The 24202-nt window shown below is 40.1% G+C and overlaps 1 protein-coding gene across 1 annotated transcript; it reads left to right on the forward strand.

The window, feature by feature from the left end:
• The first annotated feature begins 9335 nt into the window (after positions 1 to 9335).
• On the forward strand, positions 9336 to 10809 carry LOC133804523 (zinc finger BED domain-containing protein RICESLEEPER 2-like). Its single transcript, XM_062242679.1, has 3 exons — positions 9336 to 10425; positions 10511 to 10596; positions 10706 to 10809. The coding sequence occupies exons 1-2, from the start codon at positions 9336 to 9338 to the stop codon at positions 10585 to 10587; spliced, it is 1167 nt and encodes a 388-aa protein (XP_062098663.1). The 3' UTR covers positions 10588 to 10596; positions 10706 to 10809.
• Positions 10810 to 24202: the final 13393 nt, after the last annotated feature.

Below are 24202 nucleotides of genomic sequence, written 5' to 3' on the forward strand. Positions count from 1 at the left end.
GGTATCGTGGGCTTCGAGGGAGATTCAGGGGATAGAATCTGTCTGAGTAGTAGTAGTACAGTTCTGAACCGACGGCGTATATTCCCGTTGTAACCTCTTCTGCAAGTTAGCTATGGGGACATAACTCCACACTTCTTGGGGTGGTGTCAATATCAGGGATACTTTATCACGCCCAACCTGGCCACCGAGTCCAGGTCCGTTTACCAACATCCCTCTTTATTTACCAGGGTCCCAATTCGTTTACCAAGACCCGGGTTCATCCAAAGTCGTCCCGATCTAATCTCGGACTTGGGAGCCACAACCTCTTCATTGCATCCTGGGAGGCACCGAAGGACGCGGTCCCGAGAGTATGCAACACACCGAGGCGATGGTCTCGGCTTCTATTTCGGGATGCTCTTTGGGCTTTATCAAGACTTGGGCCGCCAATGTTCGTTCCGTCTTCGTCTACTGGGCCTGATATGGGCTTTAAGTCCTTGTGAGACGGCCCACAAACTCAAAATGTGAATCTGTACACTTGGGGAGAAACGAGGATAACAATAACTTAAATAAAATTTAATTAAACTTAAACTCACTTATTAGAATAATATCATATTAAATATATAATATAATCTACTGTGAATTAATAACAAATTGTTTTTTTAAAAAAAACTAGAGAGAAACTTAAATTTAAAATTCACGTGTAATATTTAATATTACATTAAACATATAATGTAACGCCCAACTCCAGGGACCGCTACAGTGCACATTGCAAACAGTGCTAAACTCGCTAATCGAGCTGTTTGGCCATAAACGTGTAACTAAGTATGACTAGTGGCTTAGGGGTTAAAGCTTTGGATAAGATATAACGTTTCACCGTTTAATATATACATTGGGATCCCAAAAATATAATTTCAGGGTTTATTACAAGAAAGTGTTTACAACAGGCCGATCTAAGCGGCAAAACATGGTTCAGCCCTAGTTCCACTTTCAAACCTCGCCCAAGTATTGGTCAAGCAGCTGTATATGTACACGTCATCACCTAAGCTCTCCAACTCAAGGATGGTCCAGCTTTCTTTTGCCTTTACCTGCACCACAAAGCACCCGTGAGCCGAAGCCCAGCAAGAAAACTCATAGGCTCATAAACAGTTATATCATGATATCAAATCATATCTGGCATGCCTAGCAATCATAGCTCTATTCAGCATGCAAATGAATTCAAACAGATGCTGGGGTATCCAGGATAAGAAATCTTGGCCTTCTGATTGGAGGACTATCAAGTCAATCCTAATCAGATGACTGTCGTAACACTAGAGGTTCCGATAAACCATGCTGAGTGACCAACAAGCAAGTCACTGGGGTCTCAGTGCCCAAGCCATGCATATGATGATCAAAATGATCATGCAGAGCTCATAGCTCTGATCAGATGAGTGAATATCACTTGAGGTTCTGGTAAACCATACTGAGTGACTGACAACCAGGTCACTAGGGGCCCAGTGCCCATTTCCTGCAATGGCTCTACATGACTAGCCTCTGGCTAGATAAATGCTTGTTTATATTCATCGAACTTGAGGTCGGTCCTGCATTAATGCTCTTTGAGTCATTCAATGCAGAGGGTCGATTAGGTCCAATCGACATAGCTTGCATTACACACTAGGGTTGTCATGTCTAGTGAGTTAGCACAATGTGACCAGTGCCCAGTACCACTGCCGAACCTGACTAGTGGGTCACGGCTTCACAGTTGATACTAACACCTTTGCCAATTCTGACTAGTGAGTCAGCCCTGTGTGACCAATGCCCAGTACCACTGCCGAACCTGACTAGTGAGTCACAGCTTTACAGTTGATACTAGCACCTTTGCCAATTCTGACTAGTGAGTCAGCCCTGCGTGACCAGTGCCCAGTACCACTGCCGAACCTGACTAGGGAGTCATAGCTTCACAGTTGATACTAGCACCTTTGCCAAATCTGACTAATTAGTCAATACCATGCACAAGTAAGCAATGTTATCAATGTGTATCATATGCCAATTATCCAAGAATAGGGCATTCAACATGCTTACTAAACAGTTGCTAGCATAATTATAATCACGCACAAATGCAGAGACTCAAGCTCTGACCAATCTCATATTCATCATTCATGGCATGCCCTAATCACATGTTTCTTGTGCATCACATGCATCACACTTAACCATCCAGTATGCCTCAGTAATAATCATATGCAAATGGGCAAAATTGCCAAGCATTCATTATGCTATCAATGTTTACATTTAAACATCCAACATGCATCAATCATAGCCACACATGTCACATATGGGGTGGAGTTTTCTTACCTTGGGTTCGAGCAAGAATTAGTAAAATAACGACCCTTGAGAACGATCAATCCTTTGGTCCTTGAGCGGTCACCTAGTCATAACCAAATATGGAATCCCATCAATAAAATAAATCATAGAAAGGTTTATAATCTAAAACCTCACTCCCGGGATCCATCCCATACTCTCAGGACTCTCAATCTACCCAAACGGGGTAAAGGAACCAACCCCTGAGCCTTAAAAGTCCTCCCGAGCCCTAAAATATGCTTACTGGAAAGTGCACTAGCGCTGGGGCGCTGCCTAATGGCGCTGGGGCGCTGCCCCAAAGTCAGAGAGCACCAGAAACGGCTCTGCCTAGCGCTGGGGCGCCACCAGCAGACCAGAAACTTTTCTGGTCTTCTCCCCTGCGATTTCCCTTGAAAAACAAACCTCCAAATCAATCCCAAAAATCATCAAAACATCAAACTCAACCCCCAAACCTCATCTACATCACACCCTCATCAAAACCCAAGCAACCACACTCAAGAACTTCTATTAATTCTCATAACTAACATCTCAAATTCCCAACTGAAAACTAACTTGAAAAACAGAGTAAAGCTTAAGTTCTTGGATGAAACCTTACCTCAAGTTGGATTTGAGTCCTCTTCAATGATTGACTAAGTTCCTAAGCTCCCACCTTTGATCTCCTAGCTTGGATCTTCAAGTTGGCTTCAAAAATTCCAAAGGATGGAAGAGGAGAAATAGTGTACGGGAAGGAGAAATGGACTGAAGATGAGGATGCTCTGTTTTACACTTTTCCACAGCCTTCTAAACCAAATGAGCTGATATAAATCCTTAAGGTCAAAAGACCATAATGCCCCTAGGCCAAATTAAAGCTTCTAAACACTCCCAAGGGTAAAACCGTCATTTCCCGCCTATCTCGTTAATTATAATTAACACCCTCCAATTCCCATTATTCTCAAAATTATCAAATACCAATAAATCATATCCCATTACCCTTTAATTCCCGGTAATGTTCTAATCATCAAAATGACCCCGAGACTCGCCCCGAGCCTCGAACTTAATCCCGTTATGACCAGACCGAAAACTTGCATTCCCATGATCATCTCATGTCGAATGGCTCGAACCAATCCACATATCACGTGGTAAAATCATAATTCACCCATATGCATAAAATTACACATTCACGCCCCCAACGGCCAAATTACCAAAATGCCCTTGCAATTAAAATATGAGTCCATATGCATGCATTCACCATCATATAATAATATAATTCACATAAACATGCATATAATCATTAAATAACATAATCAATCAATTATGGCCCTCCCGGCCTCCTAATCAAGGTCCTAAACCTTATTAGGAAATTTGGGGCATTACATATAATATATAATCTTTTGTTGTCACCCCAAACTCAAAAATTAGAACAAACATAAACTTAAACAAAAATAAATAAATTATTTGATTAAAATAAAATATTTATTTCAAAACTTATATTATTTTAATAAAAGTAATTAATAAATTCTATAAATAAAACTAAACAGTGTTTGTATTTAGTATATATATATATTTCTATTTTTTTTCTACAATAGGCTCGTAGTTCATTTTTTTTGGGGATAACTTGAAAAATACCCAGTTTTAGGATTAGTTAACTAAAAATAGCTACTAATAATATTTAGTTGAATATTACCCACTTTTTTAAGCATATTTCCCATATTACCCTTAAAACACTACTAGAAGTCCAATGTAAAAATCTCAATCTTTGTCTCTGTCGTGTCATTTACTTCCCTCTTTAAATAATATTCCACTGTCAGTTCCACTAGACCACTGTATAATGGGTAGAGTCATTAATAGTCTGTGTATTAATCTAAGAGTTTTAAAAGGTGGGTAAAAATTAAAGAGGTTAACTTAAATTGGGTACTAGGTATAATTTTCACTTTTTTTTTTTGAAAGGAAGGATCACCATTTTTGGGATCTAAGTCGAGATTTAATATTAGATTATAAAATTAAAATATGATAACGTAAAATATATATTTTAAATGCCACCATATACTTAATAGATATATATATATATATATATATATTACCGTATATATGAAGAAAATCTCTACTAAAGAATTACCAATTGTGCAATTTGTTTTAGTTTTTAAATATAGATCGACTTTAGTGTAATTAAATATTTTATGTCCATTGGTCACTTTAATTATAATTAAGTAATTACGTAAGTCCATTGAGTGTCACTGACTCATTATATTGACGTATATAAGATCTGAGTAGTCAATGCAATCTTTTTTTTTCATATAATTTTGTATTATTATTAGCTATACGTAATTAAGGTTTATATCATACTAAATTTTTTATTTAATCAAGATAAGATTTTATTTCTTGCACATGTGTTTGTCAAGTTGATGGAGTACTGCTAGTGCTTCCTCTTAGTTGATATCTTGTTCTTTTTTTAAAAAAATATATATAATTTAGAATTTTGATATGATTTAATATTTTACTTTTGTCAAATCTATCTCTAGTCAATAGACTCAATACAATAAGTTAAATTTACTTAAAATCATGGATATTAATGTTGACAGCTCTGATCTCTACTAGTATTATAATAAATAAATAAAATTAAACATAAACATATATAAATATATATATTCACCACTAAACAGTAAAACAAAAATATATACTTAATATTATTAAGTGTTATTTTATGAAATTTTTTGTTTATAGTTGATTAGGTTGAGTTACTATAAGTGTATGTGGAAGATAATTTTGCATTCTGATTAACTGATTTTTTTTTAACATGATCATTAGATTTTCAAAATATAAAGCTAGCTATGAAAGGTAGAAATTGAATTATAATATAACACAACTCAATTTTTATTTCAAATATAGACTCAATATCCTCCAAAAAATATATATATATATATTTATATAGTGGAATCCAAATTAAGTGTGTTGACATATTTGGAGACCAGTCTCATTCATATCCAAATTAAGATTTTTTATGTTGGCAAAATTATCTCTTTGTACTGTATTTTTTATGTGTAGACTTGTTTAGAATTGTGTAGAGATATGCTACAAATAAGTCATATATATTTAAGTTAGTTGTCTAAATAATGACACAATTTTCTAACCAATGACCGAGCTAGAGGAACTAGGGTGATCATGGCCCTCCCTCACTTTAATTTTACAATTCTATACATTGTATTTTTTTTTTTAAATTAGGTTTATTCGGATTTTTTCCTTCCGAACTATTACCACTACCAAATCGTGCTTCATGAATTTTTTGGCTTGTTAAAAACTCTTCTTGAACTATTCACATTATTGAAATGTGGGACTTCCGTCCAATTTTGTTAACAGAATGGTGATATGGTGACACTGGAGTGCTGATGTGGATTGCCACGTGTAAAATTTAATAAATAAATAAGATTTTACCCCTCAAAATTTTACCGTTACCAAATTATGCCCATCGAATTCTAAACTTTAAAATTTAAACAATATTTTGAATATTAAAAAGAAAATATAAAAAGCATTATACTAAAAATTTATTTAAATTAAATTAAATCATACAAAATAAAAACTTAAGGCGACACCAAAGCTAAATGTCACTAGGGACCCACATGAGCCCAGTCTGTCAACGATGTCGCTACCCAACCAACTTTGAACTCATTCTGATGCATGCCCAATGTTATTTCTAAAAAATACGAGGATGACGTGACGAATGAGAATGTGACACGTGACATCACAAATCAGGAAAAAACGACAAAGTATTGAGAAAAGATTGACGGGCAAAAAAGATAGGTCCAGGACCTAGGGAAGTCGACCAAGCCTAAAACCCCTAGGGGTGGTCGGCCTGACCCTTACCCCTAAGGGTGGTCGGCCTAAGCAGGCCCATGGGCCTAGGAGTAATCGGCTTGACCCCTACCCCGGGGATGGTCGACCCCAGCATGCACAAGGACCCCTAGGGGTATGGCTGAGCATAAAATCCGAAAAACTGAAAAAACCGTGTACACCGACCTACCGAACACCGAAAAAACCAAAACCATTTAAACCGAAAATCGAAAAAACCGTTGACGGTGCAAACCGCCACTGTTCGGTTAGTTTTGAAATTTTGGGTGAACCGACCAATAAAACCGAAACCGACCGAACATAATAAAATAATATTATATAATTATTAATTATTAAAATTTTTAATAAAAAAAAAAAAACTTAGGGCACTTGTTTTGTTTCGGCTCCTCCTCCCTCCCTCATGCTCATCACTTTCACTTTTTGCAGCCGCCTCTCTCTCACTCACAGAAAGAACAGAGCTCCTCCTCCTTCCTTCTTCCTCTCCTCATCACTTTGCATTACAGCCCATCTCCTCCTCCTTCCTCTCCTCTCTGTTCTCTCATCTTCATCACTTGCAGCCACCTCTCAAATACCCATCCCAGCCCAAACGAACGGACCGACCACTACCTCGACCCACAGTGACTCGGCGGCAGCAACACGGCCAAGCCGCACGACCAGTCAACCACGACCCACGCGACTGCACTGCTTCACTTCAGGTTCACGGACACGGCGGCGGGCGGTGGCTACCTACCAGGTATTATATAATGCATTGCTCATTTTATTATTTTTAGGTGCTGTGTTCAGAATCAGAAGTAATGGTTTTGTATTGTACATTTAACAATTTGTATTTAAAATCAAACAAGTTGTCTATCACAGGTGAAATGCATATTCAGTTCTCTGTTCTAATTACATTCATTCTTGTAGTAATTTTTGTTTGGTTTGGTTTGGAGCTAATAGAGATTCTAGAGACTTGTTTCGGGTCAATTTTTTGCACAGAGTGTTGTTTTCTCTCAATGTAATTGAACCTGTATTTGTCTGTTATATGAGTGTTACCTTTTGGAGTGTACTTAATTATATGAGTACCCCTCTAATATGATCATTTGGCATAATATAGTTGCTTTATATTAAACAGGTCTGCTTAATTTCCTAATGAGAGAAACCTTGTTTTGTGTTTTCTTTTCTAAATCGCTATTAGGTGATTCTAGCTTGGAGATTACTCGAATAATAAATATACTAATTGAATAGCAGCATGGGGAGAAGATGCAATGCATTAGAACTCTATAGCTAAATGACTTTAGACTAAGATGTGCATCAAGTATTTGTTAGGGGTATCAACTTTAAACTCTAGCCACTGATTAGCATTTATGATTGATCCTTAATCAGAAATGAAAAATCTATTCAATTTTCACATTGTATGATATTTACTACCCAGCAAAAGACTAGACTTGTAGAAAATTAACTGCAGGTTATCTACTTGAACAATTTTGTACAAGCTTATTGTTAACTACCACATTACCAAAACTAGCATAAGGTGATCTCACCAACTTACAATTGAAGAATCAGGAATCAATAAAAGATCACATTTTTATTGATGAAATGAAATTGACTAGGCACCTATTGTGGCATGTTTATTGTGCATATGTCTGAGTAGTTTTGGTCATGTAAGTCATTAGTACTGTTATTTTTATCAGTAATATTATCATTTTTTTTATAATATTAGAAACTTGTTTCGGGTCAATTTTTTGCACTGAATTTTCTGTGGAGTCATGCATTTTACAAATTGATGATTCAGAGACCATATATAAATAAATAAAATTACACTATGTTTGACTTATAAGACTGAAAGTTGAATGTTGATGTGTTTTTTATAAGTAATAATAATAATAATAATAATAATAATAATAATGAAAAGATAATACGGTGAACCAAATAGTGATGCTTCAAATAATAAGAATAATAATGATGCTTCAAATCATATTATTTGGTGAACCAAATAGTCTCATTTCACAAATTCTTTAGTTCTCATTTATCTTATATTTGTTGCTGAAATTGTGTTTATAAATATGTAAATAGATCGTTAATAAAACATGGATAACGAGGAAAATTTAGAAGGGATGATGGGGGAGTGGTTGGAGTATGCTGAAACTAATTTGTCAAGTTCTTCGGATGGAGAAGAACAAGCGAAGGAAAGGAAGAAAGAGAACGTACGAAAGAAGAAGAATGATCGAAAAAATCAAGATAAGGAAAAAGACAAAGAGACCGAGAAAGAGAAAGAGGATAATGAAAAAGAAAAGGAGAAAGAGGTTGAACGACCAGAAAAGAAGCAAAGAGTTGGAAAGAAAACATCGAGCGTGTGGGATCATTACACTATGTTGCCTGATTGTGATCCTAAGAAGCCAAGAGCTGCTTGCAATTATTGTGGCACCGATTATGCGGCTGATACAAAGTTGAATGAGACTAGCACACTATGGGCACATGTGGAGAGAAAGTGTAAGAAGTGTCCTTTCAGTGACTGGGTTGAGCAAAGTAAGAAGCAACAATCAACTATGAATAGATTTACTAAAAAGACAACAACCTGCAATGAAGAAGAAGTTGCTTCAAGTGGGCTGCCGCTAAGGTTTAATCAAAATGCTGTTAGGAAAGTGATCGCCGAATATATCATTATGGATGAGTTATCCTTTAGGCACGTGGACAGAAAAGGATTTCAAAAGCTCATTAAACATTTCTTTCCCACATTTCAGTTCCCATCAAGATTTACTGTTGCGAGAGATATTTACAATGCGTTTCTAGATCAGAAGAAAGAGTTGAAGTCGATTTTGGTGAAGCATAGAGCGTCGTTGACCACTGATTGTTGGACATCAATCCAGAATATTAGTTATTTGTGTTTGGCTGCACATTGGGTTGATGATAATTGGAAAATGCATAAGAGAATTATCAACTTTATCCAAGTTCCTAGCCATAAAGGGGACTTGGTGGGGAAAGAGTTGATAAATTGTCTTAATGAGTGGGGTATCTCCTCAGTTTTTGCAGTGACGGTTGACAATGCCTCCTCAAATGACGTTGCTCTTAGAAAATTGAAGGGGCACTTGTTGGACAAAGACAATACCATTCCATTGAATGGCGAAATGTTTCATATGAGGTGTTCAGTTCATATTTTGAATTTGATAGTAACTGATGGGTTGAAAGAGTAGAATGATGCAATTTCAAGCATTCGAAATGCGATGAGATATGTGCGGTCATCTCCAGCTAGACTGAAAAGATTTAAAGAAAGTTGTAAGGATGCAAACATTGAATCAAAAGCCTTGTTATGCTTGGATGTGGTTACTAGGTGGAACTCCACCTACTTGATGTTAGAATCTGCTATAAAATTCAAGAAGGCTTTTGAGAATTTGGAAGCAGATGCGAACTACACAAAGTACTTTGATGAAGAAAGAATGGATGGTCCACCAACCAACCTAGACTGGGAAAAAGCAGTTGTATTTGTTGACTTTTTGAGGAGATTCTATGATCTTACTAATCGATTTAGTGGGTCATTATATGTCACATCCAATCTATTCCTTCCAGATATTTTGAAGGTTCAAGCTGATTTAACTACTATGGCTTCTAATCCTGATACTTTGTTAAGGGCTATGGCAGTTAGTATGAAACGAAAGTATGACAAGTACTGGGGAAGGATTGAGAAGCTGAATATGTTGACATTTATTGCCAATATCCTTGATCCAAGGTATAAATTAGAGGTTGTGAATCGTGGTTTCAAATTTGTGTACACTTCAAGTGAGGCTGAAAGAATGATAAAGTCGGTGACAAATACTTTGGCAGAGCTGTATGCTTTTTATAAACAACAACAACAACCATCTCAGTCATCTCAAGCTCAACCATCTCAATCTCAGTCTCAGCCATCTCAGCCTGTTATCAATTCCACTACAGAATCATTTCTTCAAGGGCAACTACAACTTAGTGATGACATTGAAGAAGATGATCTTGAATACTACTTGAGTGATCGTCGTGAGAAACTTGATCCTACCTTTGATATTCTACGATGGTGGAAACAAAATGGATTCAAGTATCCAATAGTTGCGCGCATGGCAAAAGATGTATTGGCTATTCAGATGTCTACAGTAGCATCTGAATCAGCTTTTTCTACTGGGGGAAGAATCCTAGATTCATTTAGGAGTTCCTTATCCCCGAGGATGGTGGAGGCTTTGATTTGTTCTAAAAATTGGTATACTTGTGAGTCTGAAGAGCCTGTTGTGCTTCGACAATACATGGATGAGATTGATGGTTTAGAGGCATGTGAACAAGTTTTTCCAGGTATTTATTTACTTAATAGCTTATTCTAATTGAAATATTATATATATATATTATAGCTTATTTGTATTAATTGAATATTTGTCAGGTGATGACTCGTGTATTACCTATGTACCTGAGAATCTTGGCAGTGGGTCTGGAAGTGGGACCGATAAGAACAATTGAAATCTCAAGGTAACTAGTTGAATTCTAAGATTGTAGTTTAGTAGCTTTATTTCCCTTAAAAGTACCATGTAGAATGTGTTATATATACATTATAATTTTATTCTTTCTTTTGTCTTAGGAGCAGGTGGTCATGGTTGCTTGATGCAGGCCATGAAATGAATGAATGCTGGATTTTGGATTGGACTTTGTTTTCTATCTATTCTTTTGAAATTTGAACTTGATTTGTGTTATTGTTGTAGTCGATTAGACTTAGATTTAATTTGTGTTGTAATGGACTATGGACTATGGACTTTGGACTTTAAGATTAAACTTTAATCATGTGTTGAGATTTATGGTTGTAGTCTTTTGGTTTTAAATTTTAATTGGGTTGTATCTTGGATTGAACTAATAGATATTGGAGTATTAGACTTTTGATGATGTGTTGTGATTTGAGATTATGTTATGCTCTTATGGACTTTTAATTATGTTTCAAACTTTAAAATTTGTAAATGTAATTATGTTCTATATATTTATGTTTTAAAAACGCACAAAAATGGATTCCAGCAATCTAAAATTTTTAATTTTTTAACTAAAACTTTCAAACAAAAAAAAAAACAATAATCAATTCGGTTTGGTCGGTTTAACCGACCAAACCACGGTCCAAAACGGTCGGTTTTTTTTAAACTAGTTTGGTTCGGTCGGTTTTTGGATTGCACTAATCCGGACCGAAAACCGAATTCTGGATTTTTTGTTGTGAAAAAACTGCCCAAACCGACCAATGCTCACCCCTACCAAGGGGTGGTCCGCCTGACCCCAACCCCTAGGGTGGTCGGCCCCAGTACACCCAAGGACCCTTAGGGGTGGTCGGCCTGACCTCAACCCCTAGGGTGGTTGGCCCACCCTATTTTTCATAAGGTGGTCGTCCTAAACCCCCATGTACACTTCACTGAGAAATAATCACTCTCGTTCAAACTGAGATCAGCAGGCTTAGTACCCAGAAGGTCAACAGGTCCAGCACCCAGAAGGTCATAGGTCCAGCACCCAAGCTTTGGTCATTGGGCCTAGCACCTAAGTCTTATATACCAACAGAGACTTAACATTTCCCCAGAAGTTTCAATTGTGCATTATCTACCACGATCTCATGATCATGGGAAGGTGGACACGTCTCTCCATTAGATGATAATCGTGTACCAAACCACGATCCCAGTATTACTGATCATGTAACAGTCCATGGGTATTATAAATAGAGGACCCAGGGATTCATTTCAGGGACTCTTTTTTTTTGGGAATTTTGGACTCTAGGCTGGAAGACTTTCTCTGGAATTTTGGAAATCTAAAGAACATTTGGGGAGAAATTCTGGGCCAGTGAGAACGAGTGAATACTTTGGTTCAACAGTGTAATTGTCGAGTGATTCAATACTAAAAGCTAACTGAATTAGGTTATTACTGATCATCAGAACAGGGCTGAACCACTATCAGAACAGGGCTGAACCACTATAAGCTATCGTACTCGGACATTTATTTTATTTATTTCGTTCAAAAGGTGTCATATACTGCACATACCCCGTTGGCCAATTTCACAGGTCAACAGCCAACACCCAGGCCAATTTTTTGTCACCATCAATTTTTTTCTTTTTAATTTTAATGGTTCTTTTTTTTTTTTTAATATTCAAAAGATTGTTTAATTTTAAATTCTTAAAATCCGGGGGGCACAATTTGGTAATGGTAATAGTTCGGGGGGCAAAAATCTTATTTATTCTTTATATTATAAACGAGGCATTGACATAACAATACCACTTCGACCACTAACATCATCATTCCGTTAGCGAAATTGGACGAAAGTCCCATATTTCAGTAACATGAATAATTCAGGGGGAATTTTTAACAAGTTGAAAAATTCGGGGGTCACGATTTGGATTGGTAATAGTTCGGGGGGAAAATCCAAATAAGCCAAAAATTTAATATAAATTTATTTAAAAATGCATATTGATTCTGTTAAACCATGATTATACTCAATAATTATAATTAGTTAGTGGTAGTTTATTTCATGTGTTTACTGACACGTGTTAGGTCATATTTTACCAATGTAAATGACCCAATATAAATACCTCTATACTGGTGTGCGACTCCTTCAAGAAATACAAATATTTTACAGAAATTCCTTCAACTATTTACTTTTCCTATCATGGTATCAGAGAATTAACAGTACTCATGGAGTCTGCCACTAGCATCAACAGCACGCCTGAGCCCACGTCGGGCCCACATGCTTTTCAGTCCTCCACTCCTCCTATTATGCCTGTCTCGTTGGTCTCCAATAACCCCAACATCAACCCACTCAGTTCTCTTACCTCTTCTCTGTTTCTTCTCTCCCAACGTTTCCTTCAGCAAACCAACCCATTGCAGTCAAGCTAGATGAACACAATTTCATTTTTTGGCAAACACAAATGTTGAATATCATCATCGCAAATGGGTTAGAAGGCTTCATCAATGGGTCTCATTCTTGCCCTGTCCTCAACACAGCCAACCCTACTGAGCAGAACACACTCAACTTCCAAGAATGGCATCGCTACAACCGACTTGTCATGAGTTGGATTTATGCCTCTATTACGGAGTCATTACTGGGTCAAATCATTGGGTATCACACTGCCTTTGAGATCTGGGAGGCTCTTACCCAAATCTATTCTGATGCTTCCCTCTCTCGCCTCTCTGAAATCCACACCTAGCTTCAGAATTTGCAGATAGATGGACTCTCGGCCTTCGCTTATATTCAGAAATTTCATGGCTTATGTAACTCTTTAGCTTCAGATGGGGATCCTATCTCTCTGAAAAATCAACTCATCTATTTTCTTAATCGTCTCGGCCGAGGCTATAATGCTTATGTTACTCCCCTTCAGGTTCATTCTGTTCCGCCAACTATGGAAGAAGTCTGCAGTCTCTTGCTCACCTATGAGGCTCGCCTTCATCACCAAAATTCTGTCAATACCATCAGCTCCCTTCAAGCCAACCTCGCTAACATGCACCTAACTAAACTGAAACCCAAACATCCTACTACCCCTTCATCACCTCATCCTTCCTACAACAGATCTCCATCTCAACCCTTCTCCTTCTCGCCTTCACCTCGACCTCCAATGTAATGCCCTGAATTCTCCGATGTGTTTAACGGCGTGAATAGTAGGCCGGGAGGGCCATACTTGCTTAATTATGTTATTAATTGATAAATGCATGTATATGTTGATTATATTATGATATGATGTGAAATGCATGCATGTGAGTCCATATTTTTAATTACAGGGGTGTGATGGTAATTTGGCCCGATGAGGGTAAATTGGTTTACTTGGATGCATGTTGTTGATATACTTTGAGACCGCATTATGATGTGGGTTTGCTCGAGCCATTTGGCATGAGACGATCAAGGAATGTTAATTATCGGTTTGGTCATAACAGGCTAAAGCTCGGGGATCGGGGTGAGTCTCGGGGTGTTTTAATGATTAGAATGTTACTGGGCGTTAAAGGGTAACGGGATGTGGATTATTGGGGTTTGATTATATTGAGATTACCGGGAATTGGGAAGCGTTAATTATGATTAACGGTGTAAATGGAAAGTGCCAAAATTACCCTTGAAGTGGCTTTAGAAGCTTTAAAAGACCTAGGGGTATTTTAGTCTTTTGGCTTGGATATATATGATGTTTGGAGGCTATAGAATAAACAGAGTAAAAACAGAGACAATTCTTCTTCTCCTTCCCGTACCTTCTCCTTCCTTCATTTTTCCTTGTGAGTTTTTTTGGTCTTGTTGAGGATTTGAGCTTGGGAGCTAGACCTTGGCACTTTGGGAGAGTGTTCCACTGTGGAAGAGCACCATAACCTGAACTTGAGGTAAGCTTTTAGCCACTAGTTTCCATGTATGCTCTGTTTTCGTTTTAAGATTTCAGCTCTAGATTTTGGTGTGGAAAGTTGGAATCAAGGGGAGTTTTTGTGATGTTTAGGTTGGGTTTTGATGGGGGAGAGTTATGGGTGATGTTTGGAGGTTTAAATGGTTGTTTGGAAGAGGTTTTGAGTTGGTTTGAAGGGCTGGTTCTAAGGAAAACGCAGGAGGATGCTTGCTGGTGCGTGCTGATTTCTGGGTTGTTAGGCATAATGAGCCGCGGCTTGGCATAGGTGAGCCGCGGCCCATGGTGCTTGTCAGGAGGATGGCCGCCTCTGTTTGGAGGCGCGGCGCAGCGCGGCTAGGGCGGGCCGCGGCCCAACAGGGTATTTTGGCTAGAAAAGCGTTTTTAAGCATGGGGATTCAAACCTTAGGCCTCGGGGTTGAACCTACTACCCGGTTGAGTAGTGTTTGATGTCCCGGAGGTTAGGTTTTGGTTTGGGAACCTTTTATTGTTCATTTTATTGATGGAATCCCATAATTGGTTATGACCAGGTAACCGCTAAAGGACCAAAAGGTTGATTGTTCTCAGGGTCATTCTTTAATTCATTCTAGCTCGAACCAGAGGTAAGAAAACTGCACCCCAAGTGTGACATGCATGGATATTTGTGAGGCATGTTGGTTGTGTAATATGGACATGGATTGAATCAAGAATGATTAGCATATGTTGCTCACTTGTGCATGGTACTGACTCATTAGTCAGGTTTGGCAAAGGTGCTAGTATCAACTGTGAAGCTGTGACTCATTAGTCAGGTTCGGCAGTGGTACTGGGCACTGGTCACATTGCACTGACTCATCAGTCAGAATTGGCAAAGGTGTTAGTGTCAGCTGTGAAGCTGTGACTTATTAGTCAGGTTCGGCAGTGATACTGGACACTAGTCACATAGCGCTGACTCATTAGTCAGAACGGCCTTAGCGTGGATCACGCAAGCCAACAGAGATTAGATCTAATCGACTATTAGCATTGAATGACTCAAAGAGCATTAATGCCAGACCGACCCCAAGGGTCAATGAAAGAAATAAGCGCTTGGAGGCTAGTGGCTTACCTAGCAGCCACTCTCCACTTGAATCATGTGATGTTCACTCATTGGTTTGAAAGTTTTATGCTCAGTGTTATTATAATGATAATCATTTGATAATGTTTATGAAAAGTATTATGTTTTCTTGCTGGGCTTTGGCTAATGGGTGCTATGTGGTGCAGGTAAAGGGAAAGAAAAGCTCACCTAGCCTTGAGTGGGGAGCTGATGTGGTGATGTGTACATATGCGGCCGCTTGACCACCACGGCCCAGGAGTTCTCAGAGGAACTAGGGGGTTTACCCTATTTTTGCCGCTTAGGTCGGCGGGATTGTAAATTTAAAGCAGTAGTGACCATTTTGTACTGAGAACAACTTGTAAATGTTTTGTTTAGCTCTGCAGAGCAGTTTGTAATGAAAATCTCCATTTCCTTTTTATTGGTTTTATACCTTAACCTGTTAATTACACTTAGAGCACGTTTTTGACCAAAGGACTCGGGTAATGAGTCAAATTTTCGGTCCACCGTTCACCATAACTGTTCTGGGGTAGCCAGGGCGTTACATCCAACACCACGCCCAGCTCCATCTGCCAGGCCGCGTTGCCAAATTTGCATGAAAATTGGCCACACTGCCAATGTGTGCTACCATCGCCATAATTTGCACTACCATCCTCCACCTCCTCCTCTGAGACCCTCCAATGCCTTCATTACACAACAATCCACTGGCCTTCTTCCATCTCATCCCAACCCTCCTCCCCTTACCTCTTTTGACCAAGGCTGGTACATGGACTCCAGAGCCTTCCACCATTTTACTCCAAATCTAAATATGCTTGAGAGAGCCCAACAATTTAATGGTACTGACCAGGTCATTGTTGGCAATCATAAGGGTGTCTCTATCTCTCACATTGGTACTGCTCACTTACCTGCTTACAATTCTATTCTCAAACTTTCTCCAGTCTATCACTCCCCCTCTATATCCAAAAATCTACTCAGTGTCTCCCACTTGTGTGCTGATAATAATGCATTTTTTGAATTTCACCCCCATTGTTTCTTTGTGAAGCATCAGGTCACCAAACAGCTCGTCCTCACGGGGCTTCTGGATAATGGCCTTTATAAAGTGTCCGGCTCAGCTCTTCTCATCCTCCTGCTTCTTTTCAGCTGTGTTTCTCCTCTGTGTCTGATCCCAACCTATGGCACACACGTCTCAGTCACCCTTCTCATGATGTTCTTAGTTGTGTTATGTTTCGTTGTAATGTTTCAGTGTCTAAGAAAAGTCTGTTTCATTTCTGTATTGCCTGCCAATTAGCAAAGTCTCATAGACTTCCTTTTGATGTATCTGTATCTCGAGCTACACAACATTTTGAATTAATACATACTGACTTATGGGGTCCTTCCCCTGTTTCTTCTATTACTGGTGTCAAGTTTTTTATATTGTTTATCTATGATTTTTCAAGATTCACTTAGTTATATTTACTTCGCTCCAAAGATGAGGCCTATAATGCCTTTCTAACCTTTCACACCATGATCAAAACTCAATTTGACACCAACATCAAGAAAGTTTGATCTAATTGGGGTGGTGAGTTCCGTTCCCTCACCTCTTTCTTTGCAAAATATGGCATTCTCTATGAACTTTCTTGTCCATAAAGTCCCCAACAAAATGGGAGGTGTTGACCCCTTTTTTGGTCAACTGACACGGAGTCAGAATATGCTTGATGTGAATGAATGCGTTGAAAAGAATCGAATGACAAAAATAATAAGAACACGATGATTTTATAGTGGTTCGGCCCCAGGATCTGGTAATGACCTACATCCACTTAGATTATTATTGATGTTAGAATCAAAGGAGTGATCAAAGAACTAGGGCTCAATGAGTTTCACTAACCTCTGAAGAACAATACAATGTTTCTAGTAGAATTACTCTAGTATCAAATAATTCGAAAGCCCAAAAGTCCCTTCCTTGAGCTATCTTTCTCTATTTATAGGCTCAAGGGGGATTACATGAGATTGTTACAGATATTCTCTCCTGAATAATCGGATATTCAGGAGATTGCGTGAGTTAAATTTGGGATTTACAAAGAGCTTTATTGGAACATCATGCTGTATGCGGAACCATCGACCAGACTGGTCGCAGGAAAGACTGGGCCGCCTGCTGCCTATAATGTGCCTTCTGGTCGATATACTAGCAGAGTCCCTCCAGATGTCAGCCACGTGTCCAGGGATCACTTGCCACGTTATCAATGCCAGTTTTTTTGGATAACATTTGCCCCCCAAGTTTATTTAGTACGAGCAATAAATAAACTTTTGAATGAACGACCCTTCGGTGACCCCGCCATACGTGTCAGAACCCTTCGTGTGTTCTTGGAAAGAGCAACCTACTCTTGTTTAATCATGACTTTTCGGTTCCCCAGTAATAATTCGATGGCTATCTCGCTTCCCCATACTTCGAAAAAGGGAAACTGATGATTACACCTTTTTAATGCCACAAACAAACTTATATAACATCTCCGAAGTTCTTCTTTTTCTCTTCTTACGCACGCCATTACTCATTCCAGAAACCCTAAGACCAGAGCTTTCGTCTTCTCCCAGAGACAGTTCTTCTGTATTCTCAAGATTCAGCCCGAGAGCTCCTTGATTTCCGAAGACTCTTTATCATTCTCCACAATCTTCTTTCTGGTAAGTCTTCGAATTTTTATGTTTTGTATTTTTGTAATGCATGCTCCTGTATGTTGACTTTTGAGTTTATCTTCTGGGTTGAGATGTTTGTCAATAGGATGTCTTGTGGGTGAAAAAAGTTATGAGTTAGTTTGATAGCTGGGATCGTACCTTTAGGACGTAAAATCGAAGTAAAAATTCGATTTTTAGGCCAGTCAAAAAATAAGTTTTTCTCGCCCTAAGGGGAGTTGAAAAAGCTTTTATGAAAAACTTTTTGCTTTCACCCTTTTGATCCATTTCTCAAACTGTTCGTGTGGAAAAATTTAGCTTTTTGTTAGAATGTTGCTGTATAAAAGCTTGGCTTTTATACTCGACCAGCGCTATTCTAAAAGGCTTTTAAAAATTCTCTATCCTCACCTCCCCATTCTTCTGTTTGCAGACTTTGATGCCAGATTTGTGGGGAGGTGAACGGCCCGTCGACGACGATCTTCTCGCCCAGCTGCTCGAAGGCGAAGAACAACCAGTCGAACGAATTCACGAGATTCCTTTCTCACGATCTTCCTCCAGACCTCGCCCTTCTCCTCCTCAAATGGCACGCTCTAAATCCTTAGGCAAGAAAAGACCTGAATCCGACGATAATCCAAACCCTCCTGCCTAGCCTAATTCGCAGGCCAGGGTTCCTTCGACCAGTGGCTGAGAAAATCCTGCTCCCGACCCTAACATCCAAACTAGAGCCCGCCCTGGCTATCAGAATTTTCCTGATGTCAAGTGGTATTTCTCCCCGACCAGCCTAGTGACTCCTCGGATGCTTGCTAACTATCTTAGGAAGTATCCTCTAACAGGGGTCACTCTCAAAATTCCTGCTGCAGACCAAAGGGCTAACCTCCCCGGAGGTGTATACAGTGCTTGGTCTCGGTACCACATAGAGGCGGGGGCTGTGCTCCCGCTACATCCTTTTTATCAGGGGGTGGCTAATTATTTCGATGTCGCCCCCTTCCAGATTACTCCAAATGGATATAGAATGCTGGCCGCACTCTATATCCTGTACAAACTTAAAAAATGGCTAGAACCTACCCCCCATGAGGTCAATTATCTTTTCTATCTCAAGTCCAACCCTCAACAGTATGGGACGGGCTTCTTCCATCTTTGTCACTAGGAGACAAACCGGACGTTCCTGAGTGCCACCACGCACATATCCAACGTGGGGCAGTACAGCAAGGAATACTTCCTTACTCCGGACATAACCAGCAACAACTTGGCCTTCGCTCGAGGAGGTAAGTGCCGCTTTTACTGGTCGGTAATTTTTATCAGCGAATTTCCCTTCATTTTTCTTAAAGTGCGTTTTGTCTTTCAAGCCCATGGTTACGTCCGACCCCAACACCAAACATGGTGTTGAGGTCCAATGCACTGGACAGGATGACGGATGCAGAAAAAAGCGTCAAGTCCCTGGTCACTGATGATAGCCTAAGGCTAGTTGGCCTCCTGGCTCCTCGCCATGAAACAAGAGGACCCGTGGTAGCCGATGCCACTGCCGAGGGGGTTCCCGAGCAGCAACCTCATGCGTCTCCTCCACGAAGGAGGCCGACGGGGGTTACAATCAGGGAACCCACGGGCAATCCTTCTGCAGAAGGGCCTTCTGCTCCCCAAGGCAAGGGGAAAGAAAAGGCAAAAGAGCCGATTGTGGACTTGGGGGAATCCTCCGATGAAAATGGTACAGTAATTTTGCTTTTAAATTCCCTGTCACTTGTTTGACGGGGAGGGCAACTTTACATATACTCCAAATCTAGGGCCAGACTTCTTCATGCCAGATAATGAGTGTATGACTAATAGAGTCAATAGTGTAGCGACCAGTAGTTGTAGCTCGGGTATTAACTTTGTGACCTCTTTTCTGTTTTATCGAGAGTTTTTATCTGCATTTATCTTATCATTTGCATGTGTTTACTTGTATGCAGATATGGCCACTCCCAACGTTTTCGACTTATACCAGGCTGAGGAGGAAGTAGAAGTTCCTCTGGTTCGGTGGAAGTCATCTAGGAAACACCACGGCGAAACAAGCCAGGGACCTGCCAGGAAGGGTCGAACAGAAGATCCTTCCAAGGACATGCCAACGGGGCAAACTTCTGCTCAGCCTTCGGCTCCTGCTGAAAAGGAAACTCCGCCTGCGACGATAACTCCTCAACCTGTGGCTGCCAAGGAACAGACTCAGCGGGACGAAGCCCTCGGGGCTAAACTCTCGAACCGCGCTCTGCGAGCGGCCAAGGATCGCCTTGCACACATCGTGAAGTACGACCGTTGCAAGGACGTGATGGCTGAGGCAGAGACCATTGGGGTCGATCAAATTCTGAACAGTACCCTAAATGAAATAGCCAGCGTAAGTGCTTCTTATCTCTTTGGCCTTAGTCTTTTATTCTTTGCAATAAGTTCTAACTTTATCTTCTGTCCTCAGGCTTTGCTGTTTGCAACTGCTGCTTGTACCCGCACCCAAGCCACCATCGAACAGGCTCGGGCAAAGGCTATCGAGAGGTACCAGGTGAAAGCAGCCGAGGAACTTTCGACTGCAGAGGCCAGGCATGCGAAGGAGTTGGAGGCGGTCATTCAACAGAGGAATGCTGCGGTGACAAAGCTATCGGAGGCTGAAGCTTCGAAGGCAGCTATGAGGAAGCAGAGGGAGGAGTATCATGAGGCCAGCCGAGTCCAATATCGCGAATGCAAGAGACTGGGCGAGGAGCTCAAGTCCAAGGATGAGGCCATCGCTACTCTTGAGAGCCAAGTAGAGCAGCTGAAGCTTTCCAACGCCAAAGATCTAGAAAGGTACAAGAACGCGACGTTCCGGTGTTTTTACAACTTTTGGAAAAACAATCAGGGTGCCAACTTCGGCTATCTTTCAGAAGATGTCAGAACTGCTGAGCTGGCTCGCTGCACTGCTCAACTGGCTGAAGAGGAGGCAAGAGCAAGGATCCCTGCTTCCCCAAGCATCTCTGGCGCAGAGGAAGAAGGAATCGTTGAGGATGCGACCAATCAGAATGCTGATAAAGACCCTCCTACTCCTAATGCCTCTTGAGCTTTTATCTTTATTCTTTCTTTCTTTTGATTACACGACCCATGGGTCGTGATGTAAAGATAATACCTTTTTTGAATTTGCTGCATGGGCAGCAAACTTTTCCTTTTATTTGAACAGTTACATCCAAGCAGTGATGCTTGCGGTGTAAAAGATTGCTTTATAATGTTATAATATTTTAATCTACTATAACATCTGTCCGTATGACCGAACTTAGCATAGTACTTTGGCTTGATTTAACAAAATATAAATTTTGAAAAATACTCTAAGTACCTTAGCATGCTTTCACTCATTTTGTTCATGTGTTTACATACCTCATGGTACACTTTTCTATCGATGTGCCTTATATGCCCCCCAAGTGAGCGAGGAGCTTTAGGTCCTTGGTCACTTGCCTTAACCATGACCTGTTTGAACATTCCTGCTCGGGTGAAAAAGTAATACTTGTAATACAGCAAAACAACACATGTAATGAACAAATACTTGTAAATATAAATTCACAAAGGTTGGCAAGAATGACTGGCTGCGCACAGTCCCTTATAATCTCGTATTAAAAATGGACTAAACATGTCTTTACGAGTGATTCTAAAATAGAATCTTACATATACGAGCAATTAGCCAAACAACGTGGCTAATTCTCTTTGCAAAACTTGTAAAAAGTAAAATTTAATACAAGCCAGTCCCTTAAGAAGGACTGTTCACTGATAATACTTGCGCATGTGTTCCCCATTCCAAAATCGTGGAACGAGATCTCCGTTCAGGGATGCAAGTTTATAGGTGCCCGGATGAAGGACTTTTTCAATCTGGTAAGGTCCTTCCCAATTAGGTCCGAGTACTCCAGCAGTGGGGTCGCGGGTATTTAAGAAAACTCGTCGTAGCACCAAGTCACCGACGTTGAATTTCCTTTCTTTAACTTTGGAGTTAAAGTACTGGGCGACTTTTTGCTGGTACGCAGCAACTCGGAGCTGGGCCTTTTCCCGTATCTCATCAATTGAGTCTAGGGACTCCATCATTAGTTGGCTATTCTGGTCTTGGTCGTATGTTATGCGTCAATGTGAGGGGGGTTCTACCTCGACAGGTAACATAGCCTCATATCCGTAAGCTAAAGAAAATGGGGTATGACCTGTCGATGTTCGGTGAGATGTTCTATACGACCAGAGGACTTCAGGCAGCTGCTCCGGCCATGCTCCTTTAGCATCTTCAAGCCTCTTCTTCAGGGTGTCTTTATGAGTTTTATTCATGGCTTCGACCTGCCCGTTTGCTTGGGGATGCGCAAATGAATAAAAGCTTTTGATAATTCCATGCCATTCGTAGAAGTCGGTGAATAAGTCACTGTCAAATTGGGTTCCGTTGTCTGAAACGATCTTTCGGGGTAAACCATACCGGCAAACAATGTTCTTGATGACAAAGTCAAGAACTTTTTTGGTTGTGATGGTAGCGAGCGATTCAGCTTCGGCCCATTTGGTGAAGTAGTCGACTTCCACAACGGCGTATTTTACTCCACCCTTTCCTGTAGGTAGGGACCCAATCAGATCTATCCCCCACACTACAAAAGGCCATGGACTTTGCATCTGTTTCAATTCATTTGGAGTTGCTCGTGGAATTTTGGAGAACCTTTGACACTTATCGCATCTTCTTACAAACTCCATCGAATCCTCGTTCATGGTGGGCCAAAAGTAGCCTTGCCTCAGAATATTTTTTGCCAAACTCTGCCCCCCAGCGTGATCCCCGCAGAAGCCTTCATGCACCTCTTTCATGAGTTCCTTAGCTTTTTCTGGTGTAACGCATCTGAGTAGTGGCATTGAATATCCTCTTCGGTAGGGGTGTTCATTGGATGACATCCAATGTTTTTAAGCCCATCCGATCCGATCCAATCATCCAATTGGATGTTGGATTTTTGGAACCGATCCGATCCGATCCAATGGATGATTGGATCGGTTCGGTTCCATCCATTGGATGCATCCATTGGTTATCCGTTGGATCGGATCGGATCCATCCGATCTTTTAAAACCTTTATTTAGGCTGATTTTAAAAAAAAAAATATTATTTCAATTATAAAAACACTAATTACTCATCCAAATAATAAAAATACAGTAAATGTAATAAAATATAATATATTTTAACTTTAAAAAAAATATATAATATATTTTTTATCTGAATATTAATTGGATGGTATTGGATCATTATTGGATTGGATCGGTCGGTTGGATCCATTGGATTTACACGTCATCCAAGAACCGACCGATCCAATATTGGATTTTTAAAAATGTCATCCGATCCAATCCAATCATGATTGGATATCCAATTTTTAGCGGTCGGTTGACATTGGATCGGTCGGTTTGTTATTGGATTGGATCATTTCTGCACAGCCCTACTCTTCGGTACATAACACCATCGACCAGTATGTCTCTAGCAGCTTGCCTCTGTAGAGTTCTAGATTTATTTCTATCTGTTGGTAGCGCACCGTTTGTCAGATACTCTAAGTAAGGTGCCATCCACGTATCCTTCATTCGAATTTCCATACTGGCCTCAACCACCTGTATGCTTGGCTCACTCAATCTTTCTATTGGTACGATGTTCAAAGTGTCAGCATCTTTCGCGCTTGTGAGTTTGGCTAAGGCGTTTGCGTTTGAATTTTGATCTTGCGGTATCTGCTGGAGGGTGTACTCCGTGAACTGGGCTAGCGGATCTTTTGTTTTATTCAAGTAGGCCACCATTTTTAAACCTCGCGCTTGATATTCTCCTAGAACTTGGTTCACGACCAGCTGTGAGTCACTGTAAATATCAAGCGTCTTTATGCTCATATCCTTCGCCATTCTCAATCTAGCGAGGAGCGCTTCGTATTCGGCTTCATTATTTGACGCGGTGAAGTCGAACCTGATGGCACAGTGAAATCGATGCCCTTCAGGCGTTATCAGTATCACTCCCACTCCTGCGTGGGATTCGTTGGATGACCCATCCGTGAATAACTTCCACGAATGAGCTTTTTCTTGA

Source organism: Humulus lupulus, chromosome X (assembly GCF_963169125.1).
Source record: "Humulus lupulus chromosome X, drHumLupu1.1, whole genome shotgun sequence".
Lineage (NCBI taxonomy): Eukaryota > Viridiplantae > Streptophyta > Magnoliopsida > Rosales > Cannabaceae > Humulus > Humulus lupulus.

Excerpts from the sequence above, each read along its gene's own strand:
- LOC133804523 (XM_062242679.1), top strand. The coding sequence starts at position 9,336 with ATGAGATATGTGCGGTCATCTCCAGCTAGACTGAAAAGATTTAAAGAA. Across the intron at positions 10,426-10,510 it reads ATGTGAACAAGTTTTTCCAG|GTGATGACTCGTGTATTACC; the intron begins GTATTTATTTAC and ends AATATTTGTCAG.